A 20,663-nucleotide genomic window follows, 5' to 3' on the forward strand; every position below is an offset into this window, starting at 1 on the left:
AAAAAAAAAAAAAAAAAAAAAAAAAAAAAAAAAAGGTCCTATCTGCAAACACACAGTAAAGGGGAGGTACATCAGAAAGTTGCCTCTTTCTGCTTTGCCTTATTCTGGGTTTTCTCCCACTGAAAATGTTTCTTGTTATAGTTTCTGTCCCAGCAAAACCTGGGGTTTATAAAGTCCTTCACGTGCTTCTGGCATGTTCAGATTTGGCTGCCATAGAACGAACAGCAGCCTAAAGGGTCTCCAGGCAAATGAACTGACAAAATTAATGGTCCCAGAGCCACTAAGTTAACATTTGTACTTCAATACCTACTTTAGTACGTAAAAGTTTTGCTCATTCAATCTCAGAATGAACCCCCCAAAAGGACTCTTCTTTCAGGTTTGTTATAAAGTTTCATCTAAGGGGTTTTGCTAAAAGCTTCCTGGGAAAAAAAAAAAAAAAAGGCAACTAAAGCAAGCTTAAATCACAGTGCAACATCTGTCCCTAAAAGGGATTGCACTGGAAAGGACAGTTTGGCAGGCTGCTTTAATCTGGTTGCCACCAGGATATATTTTCAGCAGGAGGTTCTCTAACAGCCTTGTATCAGAATAGTCAAAGAAATATTATGATTGGGTTTTTTTAAGTGAGGTTTGATCAGTTTATTTGAAGGATTATATGGCATGGTTTCTGAAATAGTAAGAGAATCGACTGGAATGAGTTTTATTCCAGTTCTACATTTCTGCCCTAAGATGAACAAATAACTGATCATGGTATATGCATAGATGAAAGATACAGGGAAGACATAGTAATACAAGGTTAAAACTGCCCTGTTAAGCTCAAAGAAGCCAAGGAACTCCTGATCATACAACAAGCTTACTCTACAGTGCATCCAATGTGCTTTAATACAAGATTGACAGCTCTTGATGTTCTTACACCTCAAACTTCAGTTTGTACTTGGACTTCTGCTTTCATTTAACACCACAAGTTTGTAACAACCATGGCTCCAAAGAAGTACTTACAATATAATAGTTCAAAATGAGAAAGCAAATTTTAAACATCCAGTATTTCTTAATACTTTTGTTCAACTTTCAGGATGTTACAGTGGTTTCATTTTTAGCCAGTTTTTGCAAGTAATGGGCTGTGAGATCCTCCAGTATTGAACGCTCGAGGCTGTGACTATATTGCATCAGTAGCAGGTGATATCACTGAATGAAAACAGAAAGATGGGGTTTATGTCAGTGATTATTAGCTCCCTAGAAATTAAGCATCTAACTTAAATTAATCATTTAGGCTCTGTCAGACAGACATAGAAAAAGAAAGGCATTTCCAGGGGGTATATCTTCACACCTGTCTTTGGTAAGCTTATTAGGACGGAAAAAGCTGCTGGCCAACCATGCGTGTGTCTCTCTTGAATGTTGAGGGACACCAGCTGGTACTCAGAAATCTCACCTAACTTTAGGTAATGCAAATAGTCAGCCCCCTGATCCCAGCGTCTGGCACAGGGCTTTCCATGTTATCTGAAAACAAGATTAACAAGTAACCAGACTGCAAAAGCGAACCAGCAGAAGTGCTGGGTCCCAGCAGGATGATCACAGCACAGAGATCGTGCCTGGATTGGATCCACAACTTTGCAACATTACTGGTACAAAGACAATCCTTCACCAGCTAAACGCTCCTGGCATTATAAAACATGACAGGAAAGGGGCAAACTTAATGCAGAAGTTTCTTCCAGCTTTTCCCCTCGCAGGCAACCACCCTGAGCACGCACCCACGAGCAGGCACGCCGCCACAGCCATTACCTTGCTTCTAGCTTGCTCTATAAACTCCAGAGGAGCTTTCCCGAACTGAAATGCAGCTCCAAACCAAGGGATCCAGCTCCCGATGCAAGGAGGGCAGCTCGGGTTTCTCAGCTGAAACAAAACAGCCTTGACAATAAGAAGTCCCAGGACAGCTGCCAAAAGGACAGCAAGAGCCATTTTGCCTCTTCGCTGCCTGCCGCAGCACCCGCTCTGCCTGCCGCAGCACCCGGCGCGGCCGCGCTGGCCGGGATTACCCGAGTCAATGAATAGGGGCTTTTTTATCAGTCCTGCCAGCTGATCACTGCCATGGAGACAAGATGTCAAAGCACCAAGCAGGCCAGGGGACAAGCCCTTGTTTTGGAAAAGGCAGAGCCAATTCTCTTCCACTCTGGGACGAGGACCAACTCCATTGCTTGCAGAATTTAGATGTTGCTGTGACAAATCCCTGAACTTTGTACCCGTCGCTGGAAGGATACCCACGCAGTCAGGGACACAGCCAAGGACTGTGGCAAAGCAGTGCATCTCTTTCTTCAGCTAAACATTTTATTTTTTGGCAGTATCAAGATTACCAAGCAGAGTGGCTGTGATTTGCAGACATTTAGCTTTCAGAAAGAAAGAAACTTCTGCAGGCATCACCTGAAGCAGTAAGCATTATCAAAGGTACCTCTTACTTGTCTGAGATTATTTCATTAAAGGTAGATGTGTGTCCAGCGTCTGAGGAGTAGAGAAAGGCTTCAGAAGTTGAACTGAGAGTTCAAAACCTGCTGGTGACCCCTGTAACATCACTGCAATGTCAGAAGTCAAGATTTCAGAGAGGTCAGATTCGTTTCTTTGCCTCTATGGAAGTGGCACGCCAAATTCTGTACACAATTCATTAAGTATAAGAAAACATAGAAGTGCTCTCACAGCCTAACCCCAGACACCCTCAGCAAGTTTGAAGACAATACAAAACCAGGAGGAGTAGGTGATTGACCAGATGAGTGTGCTGCCATTCAGAGGAACCTCACATGATGGAGAAATGGGCCAACATGGGTTTATCACACAATCACAGAATACCAGGTTGGAAGGGACCTCAAAGATCATCTGGTCCAAACTCTCTTGGCAAAAATGTGACTTCATGAAGTTCAGCAAAGGGAAATCCCAAGTTCTGCCTCTGGGTAGGAACAATCCCATGTACCAGTAGAGGCTGGGGGCCACCTGCGTGGAGAGCAGCTGTGCAGATCTGGGGGTCCTATGGGAAACCACATTGAACACGAGTCAGAAGTGTGCCTTTGCACTCAATAGCACCCTGCACGCATTAGGAGGAGCACTGCCAGCAGGTCAAGGGAGGTGATCCTCCCCCTTTTCTCAGTGTCGGAGTGCTGGGTCCAGTTCCAGGCTCCCCAGTGCAAGAAAGACATGGACAGACTGCAGTGAGCCAGCGCAGTGCCAGGAAGTTCATAAAGGGGCTGGAGCATCTGTCATTTGAGGAGAGGCTGAGAGATCTGGGACAGTTCAGCCTGCAAAAGTGAAGGCTCTGGGGGATCTTATCAGCATGTATGAACACCTGAAGGCACGGTGCAAAGAGGATGGAGCCAGGCTCTTTTCAGTGGTTTCTAGTAAAAGGGCAAGAGGCAGTGGGCACAAACAAATAGAGAAAATTCCGTTTGAGATTTTTTTTTATCATGATGGTGGTCAGACACCAGAACAGGTTGCCAGAGAGGCTGGGCAGTCCTGGGAGACATTGAGAACCCCACCGGACACAGTCCTGAGAGCCTGCTCTAGGCAACCCTGCTTTGAGCAGGGTGTGGGACTAGCCAGACTCCAGGTCCCTTCCAGCCTCAACTGTTGGTTGTTTTTTTATGATTTTGCCTTCTTTTGCTCTGGCTCTTTGTACAAATGTCTTCTGCTCAGTCCCAGGACCTGATCCTCAGGCCCAGACTCAAGCCCTGCTCAGCCTTTCTAGCTCTTCATCTGTTTGTTCCACAGACAAGCATCCAGCTGTACATCACACCTTACACTTCTCCCTTTACTCAAATACTGCCTCCACACATGCTTTTCCTTTTCAGTCTCAGCCTTTCTGTCTCTGAAACCCAAATTGTTTCCCCACATCCTTCCTCTCAAACCCTACTTAGTTCTGTCCCATTCTCTTCGCATCTGTGCTCTCAAATCTCACCAGATTAAAACCATGCTGTTGTCTGAGTAAGAAATAGATCTGTTCTTGAACTTGTCTGCATGTATAGTTTTATAATAGTTCAATAGTTACTAACCCAGAGGCCTTATCCACTCATCAGCTTTATATATTTTACTAGGAGAAGGATACAGTTCATTGCTACTATATTTTGTAACAGCACCATGGGAACACCACACCATTTGTATGGTGCACAATTTGTACACCATTTCGTGAGCATGATTATTCCATTAAAAGTGCTTTGTACAAACAGTTTTAAGTCCCTTCCTATAGAGGAATAGGTGCACAGACAGGAACCTTTGTACCTGTGCAGACAGGCAGTACAGTAAAAATAGCACAGCAGAAATACACCTGAGAGTAGGAGGTTAAGAGCTGTGAAAAACAGATCTACAGCCTTCATTAAACAGTCATGCTGAAATACATTGGGATGTCACCCTACATCGGTCATAGGTGCAGAAGAAAAAGCCCAAATATGTCAACTGTGACAAGTAGGGTGTGAATCTCCATTCTGCAAACCGTCTGGAAGAAACAGATAAATCACTTTTAACTGTGATATTACTACACTTCTGTGTTTAGCTATCACAGCTCCTTGTATGTTTGTTTGTTGTTTGTTTTTTTTTTTCCTGGTTTTATTTTACCCATTAAATTCTTCCTTTTCCTACAAAGGGGTAAAGTGATAAGAGAGCTAAAGGCCTTGTAATATTGGAGTATATTTTCATTGTACACACAGCCTGAGTAGTGAACTTAAAGTGAGTTATGCATGCAGGTAAGACAAGCCCTTCACACCTCTGTGGTGGTTTTGTGTTTGCTTTGGACTTCTTCTTTTGTTTTGTTTAGCTTCTGCTTCTGGGGCACGATTTGGTGAAGGACATGAGGCACTACTGAAGGACACTATTGTGAGGAGGACACCACCAGTATGAGGGGGGGGATAGTCATTAACAAGCTTTCTTCAGACTAGGTTCTAGTCCTGGGCAGGTACTATAATACGTTCCAATGTAAACTTAACACAGTCACCACTGATGGAAGCAGGTGAAAGGACCGAGGCAGTTTGGCTGCCTTTCTCCAGCAGCACACAGCCCTCCCAAACCCTGCTGCTGTGTTTTCATCACATCTGAAGTCCACGTTCCCTCCCTGCGTATGTAGTCTTTGATCAAACTGGCTTTGGACAAAAACCAGAAAATGCTGTCTCGTTGAAAACTGAACTAAAAATATAGGAAAGGTGCTCTCTGCTGGAGCTGTCTGCCTCAGGATTTGGGGATATATAAACTCTAGCTGTTTGATGGACCTCTGGGCACTGGCCCTTCTCTATTCCACAAATCACAGAGCTATTCATGTGAGCATCCATCTCCAGGTCAGGTTCATTTCAAAGATCCTGTGGGAAGAGAAAAGTCTTCCTCACTGCCATCCCCAAATCAGTCTGGTTTAAAAAAGAACTTATTTCCCCAGACTGCAAATGGCCGTGAAGAGCTGCTACCTCCACAGGATGCCACAGGGTTATGGTGTTTATTTTAAGGAGGGATCTAGCTGTTGTTTTCCACCCCCTAAAGCATGGCTCTAGAGAAGACAAGAGTGAGACTGTCCCCAGAGGTGTACATCTACGGGATGAGAGGCAATGGACATAAGATTCAACGTGGGAAATTCTGACTGAACATAAGGAAAAAACGTTCATGAAGTGGTTAAGCACCAGAGCAGGCTGTGGCTGTGAAATCCCCGTTCCTGGAGATTTTCAAAAGATTGCCAAACAAGACCCTGGGCAACGTGATGTAGCTCTGAAGCTGTCCCTGCTCTGAGCAGAGGATTGCACTAGATGACCTCTAGAGGTCCTCTCCAGCCTAAACTATGACTCCATGATACACAGGCTGATAGATGGTGGCACAAGCTCACCCAAGCCTGGAGAATAGCTATGGAGGGAAGCACAACAGCAGATGGCATAAACTGTCTAGAGTAAGGCTCTGAACCACTCAGACTCCCAGTGCAGCCAGGCACGTTTGCATTAAATTGTAATATGCTTCCCGTTTTACTCAGTGTTCTGCTGGTCGTTTGTTCTATCACTGCATGAATTCTAATGAATTCTAACCCAAAGAAGGATCCAATTTAATACTGATTACCGGTGACCAACCAGACAAAGTCAGCTGACTTTAGCTGAGTATCTCACCTGCAATGCTCCCTTCATTTGTCTGAATCGTTGTGACTGGGACCGCCCATCAAAATGTTGGGCAGTTTAGACAGGGGTGTGGGGAGGTGTTCTGGGATAAATTTCTGTGACCTAAAAAATCCTCAGATCCTCAGCATGAGGATTAGTGATTAATGACTAATGATTAACTTAGTGATTCAGCTGAGCCTTAATGATAAATGAAAAGATTCTTCTGAACAGCACATGCCTTACCCTTTTTTTCACGATGAGAACCTAAATATGCCTGCATTAATGTAAGGGAGATTAGGACTGGCACACAATTAACAGGGCTTCAGCATTTAGCCAGGAAAAGCTTTAAACTCTTCACATACAGGGCTTTGGGCAGAGATTAGCTTCTGTGTGTCCAGGTTTGCGTGCCCCTTGCTCAAACTGCACTGCTCTGTGCCTAATCCCCAGCAGACATGCATTGCTGCAAGCACTCCAGCACTCCAGCTCGGCACGTAGCTGTTGCTGATGCCCCTTTCCTTAGCCCAGATCTGGCTCAATTCATCCGTCTCGGATGCCGGTGCAGCTGTTTGACACGGGGATGGAGTTCGGGGCTCCCAGGGCGCTGCTGTCGATGACAGCACCCCATAAAGCAAATAGACCCCACACACGTTTTTTTTTTTTTTTTTTTTTTTTAATGTAGGTAATGGACAAAATAGTGCGTGTGGCTGTACCCACACTGCCGGTTTCCTAGCAGAAGGTAGCGTTGGTGACAGACTACATTTCCCAGGAGACCGTTGTGCAGGAGCCTCCCGTGTCACTGCACAAGGACCCTGCAGCTCTGCAGGAGGCACTCGGGCTGTTTCGGTTCCTGGTGCTGGCGCTGGAGAAACATGACCTTCAGCAATTTATCTCCTAAACGACCCAGAACAGAGCTGAGCTAGGCTCTGCTTCTGCTCCAGACCCTCGCAGGCTGGCTGGTCTGCCTTGGTCCATGTTAGACGCTAGATGTCACCTGCAGAAGAAGAGAAGAGCTTACCTCTTCCAGAGAGATGGCCCCGGGCCAGCAAATTCGCTCTGTCAGCCTGTGCAGCGGCTGTGGCAGAACTAGGTACAACTCACCGTGATTTTCTGAGAGGGAAGGGGGTCAAAATTTACTTATGGGGGGCAGGGGGGACTTCAGTCCCCAGGAGCCTCATTCCTCGGTTGTTCGCTCCGGCTTTTCCGCTCCAGCAAATCTGTTCGTTCCACTCCGCCTGTCGTGACTTCGACAGTTTAAGGCTTGCGAGTGTTTTACGCCACCTGACTGTGGCTGGAGGGATTTTTTTTAGGTCAAAATCGTTGCCTCTGAGACCGAAGGGCTGCAGACATTAACACAGAGCAGTTGTGACTAATTTAAGCTTTGTGCTGGGTTTCTGGATGAAGTCTGAAGCAGGACGATCTGTTGCCTAAGTTAGTAGCAAGGGGCTGACTTCTTCAGGTATTTGCTTTTCATAGTTAAGGCAGGTTAATCAAAGAAAAATTGAATCTTATGTTTCTGGTTACAGTGGACATGTCTGTAAAAACTGACTATAGTAAACTGCTTGCTGAAATGTGAGAAAGAAACACCCTGGCATCTGCTTAGCACTACTTTGTGATCAGTAATTTACTTTGAATACTTCTCAGCATATTCCATGTAATTTCTATAAGTTCTCGCAGGCAAACCTTTGCTCTCATGATTTGTAACTTCTCAATTTTTTTCTAATCTTTAAACGAAAATACCAAATTTAATGCACAAGTAGACTGTAAATCTGTCGAGGCTTTGAGCAGTGACTGCATTGCCCCAGTACCTCTGAGTCCTGCTCCAGCAGGACCCTGTAACACTGTGTGTTACAGAGGTACCAAACCAAAGACAACCCATGCTCCTGGGCAGCCTGAGACAGGCTGGGAAGGTCCATCACCCAGTGGCCTGAAACTGAAATTAGGGGCAGCAAATATGTTCCCATACTGTTTCAGGAGAAGCTGGGAATCTGGCAAGCTGAGATCGAGTTGGACCCCTTTCCCTGGCCACCAATTATTTCAGTGAGAGAAATAACAGCTAATCATGATTCTTGTGTCTGCATCAGCAAAGCAGCATGTTTTTAGGGCAGTTTGTAGGATAGGTGCTCGCCTGCATGTGTGTCTGCATTATGATGGCCACTGTGGGGTTGTTCCTGCCACTATGCTGGGCAGAATTGGAGAGGCCACACACTCGATGGTAAGAGATTTGATTGATCCTTATTCAGGGGCTTGTAACTGGAAGAGGATTTTTAATCCAGAGTGTCTTGGAAGGTACACACATTGCGTAACAAATCTGTAAAAAGAAATAAGGGAGAAAGACTTGGTGTTTGACAGGAATGTATTTTGGTTACTCATGCCCAGAGACACTTTAAGAGATCTGGACATGAATCTCCTGTTCTCCACAAATCACCTGCACCCCTGTTGGGTCCTGACCCTGCTGCCTGCTGGTACTTGCACAGACCCCTTGGCCACCTGGCAGGGTGGATTGTGGCCCAGATGTTACTAGCATGGTAGTTCTCCCTGCAGCTGCACTCATATTCACGTTTGTTCCCTGCTCTTTCTCTTCAGTGACATTTCCCCTGGATCTCACAAAAACTCGGCTGCAGGTCCAGGGTGAAGCTGCCGTTCATCGCCACGGAGCTGCCGCTGGCCAGGCAGTCCCTTACCGCGGCATGCTGCGCACGGCGGCTGGCATTGTGCAAGAGGAGGGCTTACGAAAGCTCTGGCAAGGAGCCACGCCGGCTGTCTACCGCCATATAGGTGATTATCTGCTCGTTATGGGACAAGTTTGGGTCCTGCAGTCTGTGGCCAACAGCCTTGAGGAGTGAGCTTGATCTATCTTCTTTAAATAAGTCTGTGAGGACTCCTTCAGTCTACACAGCAATCCCACTTCGAAATAGATGGGATTCTGGCTCAGTATCATCTCTTCCCACTCTTGCCTGTTATTTCTGCACAGCCTTATTCTGGCTTCTGGGAAAACAAAATATTTCCCTGTCATCTTTGCAGGAAGGTCTTCAGTGCAAGCAGTCACTCAAGAGTTCTCAGAACAATAAATATCTTTTACTTGAGGGAAGTGGGGACGAGCTGGGAAAAAAAGATAAGGTTGCAAGTGCTAGGATGAAGAAATGCATTAGTGGTTTGGCCACAGGTAACAGCTTTCTGTTTTATTTGGAAGTACGGTGACAGCAATAAACCTCAAAAGCACTTGTGGGAGGTTTTGTGCTTGGCACCAGCTGTGAGTGAAGCAATGCAGTTGCATCTCCTCAGCTTATGGGCGTAGGCTGTGCTGCCTCCTGGCAAACGTACGGCTCAGCCAGAGCCATTCTCCGATGCTAAAAAATTCTGGCTCTAGCACTGCTACCAGGCGAGACCCCTCACATTCCCCATTTTGATCATGAACAGGAGGGCAGTGACCAGCTCACCCAGGCAAGCTCCAGAGTGTTTTACAACCAATCTCCACCTCTCTATCACAGCATGACCTCCAGAAATGGCACGCCCAGGATTTGTTTCCCAATTTTGTTTTCCAGTGTACTCTGGAGTTCGGATGGTTGCATATGAACATCTCCGTGACTCCGTGCTTGGCAGGTCTGAGGATGAAAGCTTTCCTTTCTGGTAATGTTGCATATTTATGCTTTTGCCTGTTTGGGATTGTCCTTACTGTAGGGGTCGTACAGCCCTAAAAGATGTCTTTTCCTCATGGCTTGCCTACCCTAAAGAGGTAACTATAAAATAGGAGTTTAAGCACTGATATGGACTTTCTGGTTTTAGTTTCAGGGCAGTATCTTTTCATTCAGCTGGAAACAGGACTAAGAAATATTGAAATAAGCTTGTCAGAGTCTTAACTAAGACCATGATTTCTTTAATAAGGATCCTCTACTAAAGAGATGGAGAAACGTCATAAACCACATTGATAGGAGCAGCTGTCCTGAGCGGGCAGGAATTAGCCTGGATGAGGGTGGAGGCAGGGAAGCTTTACCATGACTCAAGGTCTGTGATGTAGTGGCCAGGTCTTTTATTTCCGCATGAGCCAGGGGATGTTGGGATGTGCGGGTCAGTCGTGGCTGACCGTGCAGTTGTGTGTGACAGCTGTTGGAGAAGCTGTGAGCAACCGCACAAACCTGACACCAGGGTGAGTAGCCATGACTAATCCTACAGTTAGTTGCCTGGGTAATGCAAACCAGAGGTTCAGCTGAGCCAAGCTTGTGCCCTGCTCAGCTCTGAGGTCAACCGAGAGCCTGATTTGCTCCACAGGGCGGGAGGATACATTTCCAAAGGTATGATGGACATCTCGATTATCCTCTGGAGCTTAGCAGAAAAGAAGTGAGGGGTGGTACATCTCAGAGTTCCAGCTGCTGAAGGGATGGGTCCCGTGAGGCACTGGGCAGCAGCAGTATGGCAACACTTTGCTGTTTTGCTGCTTGTCATACTGCCTGGGTAAGAAATTACTATGCCGTTGGGTTATAAACAAGGGGAATAGGAAGTTTTGCTGATTCTGGTGTTGTATCTTAGCCTGAGAGACGGAAAGATCCCAGCTACTGAAGAGGCAGGTCGTGAAGGAAAAAAAGTTATTTTGTTCATGTGTGTATGACAGATGTCAGCCTAAGGTAAATCTGTGCATCCTTCCCAAGGAGACAAATGATCCCTGTTAATAGCAAAACCAAAGTCTTTGTTTTGCAAGTTTAATCCAGCAACAGTTAAATCTTACTCCATCCCTTTTTTTCACAATGCAAGTGGCATACCGCTGCAGAATTAACTCTTTCCCTGTGGGGAATGAGCAGATTTTTACAGAAGTTTTGCAAAAACTGGTAATTTCTAATTGTGAAATCCTTATTGTTAAAATGTCACTCATACACTTTACCATATCCAGTCAAGTATTTTATTCCAAAAGCAAATCTTGGGTCCAAAATGTGACTGGTTTTAGGATGGGAATTATAAAATCTAATACAAAATACTTGTCATGCCTGGTGCTACAGGAAGGGGAAACTGTAGATAATACTGAAATTTCTGTTTCAAGTAATATAAGCAGAACTAGAAAATTAATATAACTCGTCTAGTAGCAATGGAGATAAAGGAAAGTTTTCTATAACAGCAAGCAGTTTAGAATTTCAGATAGGCATTCAGTTATTATAATACATGGAGTGCCATCCCTTACTTGTGTACCTTGCCATCCTGCCTTTAAAACTTAAGCAGTGAGCATAATGCAACCTGGAGAGGAAGCAGAGCATCTTGGTGACATATAATGACTTGATTTTTTTTCCCAGATAAGTTTTAACCCTTTCTTAAAATTAACAGGATATTACTGACTACCTTAACTACCTGCAATCACCACAATTACTACCTTAACTTTGGCTGTTAGTATAAGTAATAACCATTTACATTGGTTCACCTGGGTTGTGTCGCTGAACTCTTCAGCTCAAGCACTGCAATTTGTGAAGATTTTCAGTGTATTCTGGAGCACATTTTTTTCTCCCTGTTTGGCAGGAAAGCTGTAGTTGGAGGCATGTCTGCAGGTGCCATTGGGCAGTTTTTTGCCAGCCCCACTGATCTGGTGAAGGTGCAGATGCAGATGGAAGGAAGAAGGAAGTTGGAAGGAAAGCCCTTACGGTCAGTTCCTCTCACAGCTGGCAGTTTTTTCCTGTTAAGGAGTACTCTTTGACCAAGGGTGTGGTTGCCTCTGTTTTCTGCCACTCCCTCTCCCCAGTGGTTCTGAGCCCTTCTGGGGGAAGAGCAGTGCCTGGGAGGCACGCGGTGGTTCTGGGCAGCACAGAGGGTGGGGGATCCAAGACTTTCTCCTTATTCCATTTATATTCACCTTCCTTATTCTGATGTGTTGGTCCCAGAGATCACAAACCCTCTGGCCTATCCTCCATGTGCAGTATGTCCATGCCAGCACTCTGCCGGGGGGAGGAAAGGATGCTTTCTGAAGAAGGGAAGCTGGAAGAAGGATGGGGGAAATGGCTTGATGCACAGGCACAGGGAAGGGCTGGGTCACCTGCAGACAGCAGGGTTTAAGACCCTCCTGCAGATACCAGGACACACTGCTCTTTGCATCTGAAACTGCTGGCATCCTTTGGTGTCTCATGCATTTAGCATTGCAACCCAACTGGGGGATCCAAGGGTTGTCTGTCACTAGCAACCAGATTGCTGCTTACCAGGGCAACCAGTATGTTTGGTAAAATACCACTGCATGAAAGTCAAAGATGAATCCAAAAATGGATCCAAAAAATCGATCCAGAGGGCAAGATCCTTATAGGTATAAATCTCCTTTCCCATGTGAGGACCTGGCGCAGCGAAGTGCTGGAATATGCAAAGATTTCTCCATGGCTGGGCTCTCTACTTATTAGTTGCATATTGATTTCAGGTTTCGAGGAGTACACCATGCATTTATGAAGATCCTGTCTGAAGGAGGAATACGGGGGCTTTGGGCTGGATGGGTGCCAAATGTCCAGAGAGCTGCCCTGGTGAACATGGGAGGTAAATTCCTAACTTGGTCTGCAGCACTTAGGGCTGCTCCCCCTGTCTTCATCTCTTGGTTATCTACACTGGGGACCTGTTTAAAGCGCACTGCAAGTGACTTCTACCTTGAGCGTTTTGTTCTTGTGGAAATCAAGGTGCTTTAAAATAACAGTGGTGAGCTGGTTGCTGAGGGGGTCCCACAGCCAGCTGAGCAAGGACCTCGCCAGCCACGACCCAGCTCCCTGGTGCCCAAGCAAGGTGAGCAGGGCAGAGCCAGCAAAGGTAGCCAGGTTACAGCCAGACCCAGATCCTCAGGAAAGCGTGTGGTGACAAGGCAGGCCTGAAGCCAAGCCAGGAAGCTGAGCCAGCATCAGTTCTGGTGAGAGGCACCAGGGTCAGACAGAGCTCAGTGATCACCAGCAGGTCACAGAATCATCAAGGTAGGAAAAGACCTTGAAGATCATCCAGTCCAACCACTGACCTCACACTGACTGTTCTCAACTCCACCAGATCCCTCAGCTCTGGGTCAACCCGACTCTTCAACCCCTCCAGGGATGGGGACTCCACCACTGCCCTGGGCAGCCCATTCCAACGCCCAACAACCCCTTCTGGAAAGAAATGCTTCCTAATATCCAGTCTAACTCTGCCCTGGTGCAACTTGAGGCCATTCCCTCTTGTCCTGTCACTTGTTACTTGGCTCAAGAGACTCATCCCCCTTCTCTGCACCCTCCTGTCAGGGAGCTGTAGAGGGCGATGAGGTCTCCCCTCAGCCTCCTCTTCTCCAGACTAAACCCCCAGTTCCCTCAGCCGCTCCCCAGCAGACCTGTGCTCCAGACCCTGCACCAGCTCCGTTGCCCTTCTCTGGACACGCTTGAGTCATTCAATGGCCTTTTTGGGGTGAGGGGCCCAAAACTGAACACAGGAATCAAGGGGTGGCCTCACCAGTGCTGAGTAGAGGGGCAAGATCCCTTCCCTGTCCCTGCTGGCCACGCTAGTGCTGACACAAGCCAGGATGCCATTGGCCTTCTTGGCCCCCTGGGCACACTGCTGGCTCCTGTTCAGCCGGCTGTCAATCACCCCCCAGGTCCCTCTCTGACTGGCAGCTCTCCAGCCACTCCTCCCCCAGCCTGTAGCGCTGCTGGGGGTTGTTGTGGCCCAAGGGCAGCCCCCGGCATTTGGCCTCAGGGAAACTCCCCCAGTTGGGCTCAGCCCATGGCTCCAGCCTGGCCAGGTCTCTCTGCAGAGCCTCCCTGCCCTCGAGCAGACCAACACTCCCATCCAGCTGGGTGTCATCTGCAAACTGACTGAGGGTGCCCTCGATCCCCTCGTCTAGATCATCAATAATGATGTTAAACAGGAGTTGCCCCAAAACCGAGCCCTGGGGGACACCATTTGTGACCGGCCCCCAACTGGATTTAACTCCATTCACCACAGCTCCTTGGGCCTGACCATCCAGACAGTTTTTTACCCAGCAAAGCGTGGCCCATCCAAGCCACGAGCAGCCAGTTTCTCCAGGAGAATGCTGTGGGAAACGGTGACAAAAGCCTTACTAAAGTCAAGGTAGACAACATCCACAGCCTTTCCCTCATCCAATAAAGTCTGTTGTAATAAGAAAGATCCAAGGTCGAGCTGGGGAGATGGTCCATGGGTCAGTGTCCAGATCAACAAGGTCCACAGCCCAGGCATGGTGTGATGGAGCAGCAGACAGGTACACCTATAGTGTGGTTCAGGCAGGGACTATATGAGGGGTATAAGGTGAAGCGGGCATCTGAGTGCTTTGCTAATCCAAGAAGCACTCACTCCTTCCACATATAGACGGAGATTTCCCGTGTCTCTCCAAAACTGCTAGGACATGTTGGATAGTCTTTGCTCTCCCTCCTGAGGTTCTGTTTATAAAGGAGGGAGATGTCTTTGGGACTGAAAGACACTGTCTCTTGGTGCCCACCATAAACACTTGCTCTGTGCTTGGTGGCACATATTATAGCATCGTCTTGGCAGGTTTTTTATTTTGCATGCTTACACTTACTTGGCATGACAGCTGCTAATTTCTACATCATTCAGCACAGGGATATGTTAGCAGCACGACCAAAAAATATCCTCGAAGATAGAAAACCAGAGGTAGTGTAAGCTTACACTTTGCTAAGCATCAGTAAAGGAATCACTGGATGGATGTTGGCAGCAGAAGCTGTTAAATGAGGGCTACAGGATAACTTTTAACTAAAGCATGTATCTCCATACACAACGTTAATGTGCAGTCTCAGCATGTAAACTTAAACAAGCAAACTCTTTTACAAGTGGGAAATTATCTCCCCTGGGTATGTCTGGGCTATAAAGCACTACAGAGTGCTAAGAGGGTCATCCTGGTTCGTAAACTGGGCTCCTAAATTTTAAGGTCAGGGCGTTGGAAATGTAACCAGATCTGCTGTTAACTTTCAGATTGTTGTCTGTCATTCAGATGCCCAGACACTGTAACTCATGTCTTCTTTCAGAAGAACATGATATAACTTCCATGACATCATCTGTTTGGGTTTTTTTGTCTAGTGGTTCTAACATTTTTATAACACTTGCAGAGAGGTGGGAGAGGTAAAGCTGTCCTAATTGTGACATTTTGGGGGGTTGGTTAATGAGTTATTTTGTAGAATTTTCCATTTGGGATCCCCTATCATTTGTAGGTAAATCAGAGAAGACGGTAATAGAAGGGAGCACATACTCACATGTCTAATGACAGGACATAGGTGTCACAACCATCATCAGAAACTGGGGGCAGAGTGCTAGCTGTGCCAACAGGAGAAGCTGCACTGGAAATTTAGGTCTTGCCAAGCCTCCATCCTATGTCAGTAATGAACAGCACCGGCACCATTTACTTGTGACAATGCTGGTTTTTCTCATTATCCTCTTTACAGATCTGACCACTTACGACTCGGTGAAACACTTTCTGCTTCTGAACACGCCGCTTGTGGACAATAGCGTGACTCACAGTATTGCCAGGTGCTGTAATCCCCCTTTTCTTCCAGCCTCGCTGTCTTGATCTGCCTCTCTGTGCGAGCAGAAACCTCTATTCTTTGGTCCTGAAAATGCACCTTTATAACTCCTTTTATTTTTTGCCTGAGAGGACATCTTTGCATAAAAGACACAAGACAAAGGATGCAACCGTTGCTACAAAACTGTCCTCACCAGAAGTGCCTTGCTGATGCATTTAAACCCCTCGCACATGTGTGAATTTTCACTTTTCTAGAACTGCTACTATTTTATCTAACCTAGTTTTAATTTTAGCAAACAGTAAGAATCAGCAATATAAACTCTACAGAACAACCTCTTTTACTCCCTTAAATTATGAAGAAATCTGCTTTATATAAACAATATGATACACTGCTTACTGTGGGTCCTTTATCCCTGCCTCAGAATTGCACACAGAGGTTAGGGAAGATGGTGCTGGGAGGGCATCTGAGCAAGAGCAATACTAGCAAAACTCCTCCCAAATCAAGTTTATGTTAAGTTACGAGGTATTACTTATGATTTTATGATAACTGTTTTATTATAATATATATTAGAATTGGAATCATGAGGCTTAAATTGTCAGGATAAATCTTAGTTTCTCCTTTAAGTATCTGTTGCTGTTGACAGTTGCTGTTCTGGCCTGGTAGCTGCTGTTCTGGGAACTCCTGCTGACGTGGTCAAAACCCGGATAATGAACCAGCCAAGAGATAAGCAGGGAAGGTATGGACACTTCGGAGACCAACTTCCAGTCAAAAATTGAAACCCCAAGTCTCACTGATTTCACTGGGAGTGAAGTGCGAAGTTTCTAATTTGCTCTTCACCTTCCTGATGATCATTTTACTGATTTAGTAAATGTCCAGGGGCCGTTGTTGCGATGGCCACCTAAGCATTCCCAGTTACTTCAGTGGATTTCAGTTCTGATTAGACTCCAGTGAGTTTACAAAACAGCTCTTGCTTCTACAAATTTATCAGATACAGATTATTTTTGAGGGGGAGGGTGGGATTTTTTAAAATTGCGTATTTGTAATCCTAACACTATTTGCTCTCCTTGCACAGAGGTCTGCTGTATAAATCGTCCACGGACTGCTTGATTCAAACTATACAGGGTGAAGGGTTTATGTCCCTGTACAAAGGCTTTATCCCAACCTGGATGAGAATGGTAAGTGCCTTTTAACTCTCTTTACAAGACAGTTGAACAATGTGTCATTAAAATGTAAAGAGTTCTTTCTGTGTCAACACTTTTCCAAAACTATTTGTGTGTCTCAATTTATTTAACTGCAGTTAGCATAACTGAATGTAGTGGATGGCACAAGTGCATGCAGTGTGCATTGGAAAATGCTGTCCTGCTTAATTGCTAGTGATTTTCCTTGCTTTTTTAGTAATTTCAGGGTCCCTCCATTATCCCTTCCCCAAACTCTTCATTGTTCCCTCCTTATACCCAGACCTGGACTCTCTTTGCATTCCTCATACTTTCTTTTCTCCTTCTCTCTCGATCCCAAAATTGCTTTAATACTCCTCCATCGTGAGTCTCACCTTTGCCCCTCTTGCGTTCAGGCTGGCAGCTTCCTCCTGCACGCAGGTGGACTGCTAAAGCCACATCTGTGAAGCGGTAGTTGGAGCCTGGGAACTAGAACTCAGCTTTTAGTTTGGGCAAGGGACAATTCCCAACAGCAAATTTGGATGTGGCCACTTTTTTTTTTTTTTTTTAAGTCTATAAGAATTTAACAGTATGACTATGTCTAGACTCTGCCACCTGGCTTCAAGTTCTTAACACTGTTTAAATTACCAGATTGAGCACTATGATCAAAGGCAAAAGCCTCCCGTCTCTAGTTTAACTGGGCACAACAGTGGCCAGGAGCCTCTGGTAAGAGCAAGTACAGGAAGGTTCTGCTTAGTCCCCTGAGCCAGAGCACATTCAGTATCGATGGGGTCTTTGTGAGTTTATTACTCACAGTTTCCATGGAGTGTGTGCCAACGTAGCTCTCCCAAAGGATTGTAATTTGGGGAATGTTTAACAGGTGTTTCTGAGGAGCAGGAAAAGGTATTTCCTAGACACAAGGAAGCCTTTTTACAAACAGCAATTTATTGCTCTAACAAAAAACAAACAAAAAACCCCAACCTATCTTAACTAAAGAAGTTGAGGATATCATTTTTATGCAAGCAGAACCATGTAATTTTCTGATTAAGTTTTTATAACAAGTAAACGCTTTAAAAAAAATTTTTAAAGCATTCAGCCTGAAGTAGCCCCCAAGTATGAAACTTTTCAGGTCAAACATTTATGGGTTGACAAGCTAAAAAAAAAAAGGTTTCGGTGTCTTGTGAAGGACTGGGCAGCCATAACCATGTCACAGAATCATCTAGGTTGGAAAAGACCTTGAAGATCGTCCAGGCCAAATATGCAACCCTATGATTTTTGTATGAAAGACATAATATGAGATTGAGTTTAAGAATATGATTTTTAAGAGGAGACATTTCGTTTAATGGGTTTATTTATTGGGTCACTTCTGTTTTAAGCCTCTAACTTCAGTGTTTGCTTTCACAGGCTCCTTGGTCACTGGTATTCTGGCTCACATATGAACAAATCAGAAGGATCTGTGGAGTTAGTTCTTTTTAAAATCGTGAAACCACTTCAGTATCCATAAAACAAAGAAGAATCAGAAAGCTGACTTCTCATTGCACGAGGCATCCTGACCCCACAGGCAACTAATTCATTTAGGAGATTGGCTGTAGGATAACATGTATAGGTTGCTGCCTCAAATCCAGTCCTTACTGGTTAGGAGTAGCCATGACTTAAGGATACTATTTGTTTGTCAGACAGCGATATGAAATTTAAGTTATCCACAGGATAAAACTGTCACAAAATACTTCAACTGGCAGCCAGCATCAGCTTTCTGAAACAGTAAACAGAGGTAAAAAACAAATATTCCAAGCAAGTAGAATATAATACTGTTTGCTTTTTTGATAATAGAGATGGTTCTTATTGTTAAGGACATAGAGCAGGTTGAACATTGCAGCGCTGAATGTCTTCTGTGGCTAAACATTCTATAAAATTATTTGAGAATTTTTGTTACTATTGTATTTGCACACACATAAAGAACTACCTCTCTTTAGTTTGATGCCTCAGTAAACCAAGCCTGTAGTAGTAGGGACTGAAAAAGACTAGAGCAGTTTACCCGATTTCAAATTTGTTTTGCACAAAAGATGGAAGGGTTTACCCAGAGACAGCCTGACCTGTTCAGTCAACAATTTGAGTAACATCCAAAAGTGAAATGCAGCCCTGTAACCCAGGAAATCAAAAGCATAGTTTGCTCTGCCCCTCTTGAAGGACTCATAATACACATGCTGTCCGTAATACCAAGCTGAACTACTTGTCCTCTGAGAGTCCCAGTGCTGATGTGGCAGACTGGATCATTAAAGCACCACTTTTCCATGGAAATCCACACTCTGCCCATTTCAAATCTAAGTGGAAATATAATCTCTTCAAAAACACAAAATGTTTGTATAGGAGTGATTTTTTTTTTTTTTTAAAACCTCAAGCTTTCCAGATTTTCTAGGAAGGGGACTACTGCTGTTTGCCATTAGGCATATCTTTGGCAATCAGGAGGCAAAAAGGCAGTGTAAAAGCAACCATAATGTAGGCAGAACAAAGCTGGCTTTAATTTAGCAGTATCTAGTAATGAGATGGCTGTACAAGACTTAGCTCTCTGAGTAAATACTCAGGATTTCTTCTATACTAGTCTTTGCAACTAGTATCTTCAATGTGCCAATTTCTGGTTAAATATAGTTTGGGTATCTTCTTGGCTTGCACTTGTACTTTTTGATTTTATTGTAAATCTGTCGTGGCTGCACGCATTTGGGTGTGTGATTCCAGCTTGGAAAAAAAATCATCTCACCATTATTAGGGGGTCAGTAGTTTTTGTTCTGAAATACTGTTATGTTTCTAGTTGTCAGTGTCAGAAACTAATCTGAGTTCTTCTTGCACACCTCACCAGTGATTATAAAATAGCAGTCTAAGCTGCTGCTTCAGTTACACCCTGAGTGGTCCTGCCTGCAATCCTGTTAGTCAGTTAACCCTGATGATGGACCTGCAGAAGTACCTGAGCTATTGTGTTGAAAAAAGTAATTTAAAAACTCTTGTAGTGAAAAAAATGTTTAACTCTTAAATATTTTTTTGACTGTGAAACACTATAGGGATTTGTAAGTGCTGATTCCTAGTGTTTTGTATTAAAAAATAAGTTGAATAGCAATACTTGCCACTTTCTGCGTTACTTTCTTAGTGTTTCTTAATTTCACATTTTTCAAGGAGAAGTTCCTACCCTGTGAAGCACTTGGCCATATTTATTTACTTTACAGAATCATCTAGGTTGGAAAGGACCTTGGAGATCATCTACTCCAGATGTTTGCCTAGCACAGTTCCCACCTACAGCATATCCTTAAGCTCTAAATCGACCTTACTCTTGAACCCCTCCAGGGATGGGGACTCCACCACCTCCCTGGGCAGCCCATTCCAACGCCCAACAGCCCCTTCTGCAAAGAAATGCTTCCTAGTAGCCAGTCTGAACTTTCTGTAGCGCAACTTGAGGCCATTCCCTCTTGTCCTGTTGCTTTCTACTAGGCTAAAGAGGCTCCAACCCAGCTCTCTGCACCCTCCTTTCAGGGAGTTGTAGAGGGTGATAAGGTTTCCCCTCAGCCTCCCCTTCAGCTTCAGTTTCAGAAGCCAAGAATTAGTCCGAGGGTGGCACTGACGTTCCTGGGGTGGACTCTTCTGTGGCCTAAGAAAGGGTCGGTGAAGTCCTGGGCATTCCTCTTCCTCACACCTCCACTTCTGACCATTGTCCCTAAAAGCTGGAAGACCGTCCCATTAAATTTTCAAAGGTCTGCCTGGGAAAAGGGGGACAAACCCAAGGGCAAGTCACAGGCTCGCGGAGCTGAACAGATGGAATGGAGCAGTGTGACAGTCCCGGCTATCTGGAGGGCGCCACCAACCAGAGCGTCCGCGTTTGCCGCTTCCCAAGGCCCGGAGAAGGGCTGTGCTTGTCCCGCGGCGGGACGGCGGCGCCTGCTGCCCCTCAGTGCGGTGCCACCCTCCCCTGCAGACGGCTGGGC

General features: G+C 45.4%; 2 protein-coding genes across 2 annotated transcripts in view; one reads left to right on the forward strand and one right to left on the reverse strand.

Moving 5' to 3' along the window:
* Nucleotides 1-2,125, reverse strand: part of LOC113478761 (24-hydroxycholesterol 7-alpha-hydroxylase) — a 27,058-nt gene extending 24,933 nt beyond the window's left edge. The window contains exon 1 of the mRNA XM_026846221.1: nt 1,777-2,125. Coding sequence (XP_026702022.1) covers nt 1,777-1,953 — 177 coding nt within the window. The 5' untranslated portion in view covers nt 1,954-2,125. The remainder of the gene's footprint in view (nt 1-1,776) is intronic.
* Nucleotides 2,126-6,905: 4,780 nt separating this feature from the next.
* SLC25A27 (solute carrier family 25 member 27) lies at nt 6,906-19,747 on the forward strand. Its single transcript, XM_026845301.1, has 9 exons — nt 6,906-7,176; nt 8,673-8,864; nt 9,632-9,716; nt 11,586-11,708; nt 12,466-12,578; nt 15,464-15,548; nt 16,185-16,277; nt 16,614-16,716; nt 18,100-19,747. Exons 1-9 carry the CDS (start codon nt 7,074-7,076, stop codon nt 18,169-18,171), a joined length of 969 nt encoding a protein of 322 aa, XP_026701102.1. The 5' UTR covers nt 6,906-7,073; the 3' UTR covers nt 18,172-19,747.
* Nucleotides 19,748-20,663: the final 916 nt, after the last annotated feature.

This window comes from Athene cunicularia (genome assembly GCF_003259725.1).
Source record: "Athene cunicularia isolate RWA chromosome 3 unlocalized genomic scaffold, athCun1 chr3_part1, whole genome shotgun sequence".
Lineage (NCBI taxonomy): Eukaryota > Metazoa > Chordata > Aves > Strigiformes > Strigidae > Athene > Athene cunicularia.

What these genes read in the sequence shown, in the direction of transcription:
- SLC25A27 (XM_026845301.1), top strand. Translation starts at nt 7,074, where the DNA reads ATGTCACCTGCAGAAGAAGAGAAGAGCTTACCTCTTCCAGAGAGATGG. An exon ending in TTGGAAGGAAAGCCCTTACG is followed by an intron (nt 11,709 to 12,465) that starts GTCAGTTCCTCT and finishes TATTGATTTCAG; the next exon opens with GTTTCGAGGAGTACACCATG. An exon ending in TGCCCTGGTGAACATGGGAG is followed by an intron (nt 12,579 to 15,463) that starts GTAAATTCCTAA and finishes TCCTCTTTACAG; the next exon opens with ATCTGACCACTTACGACTCG.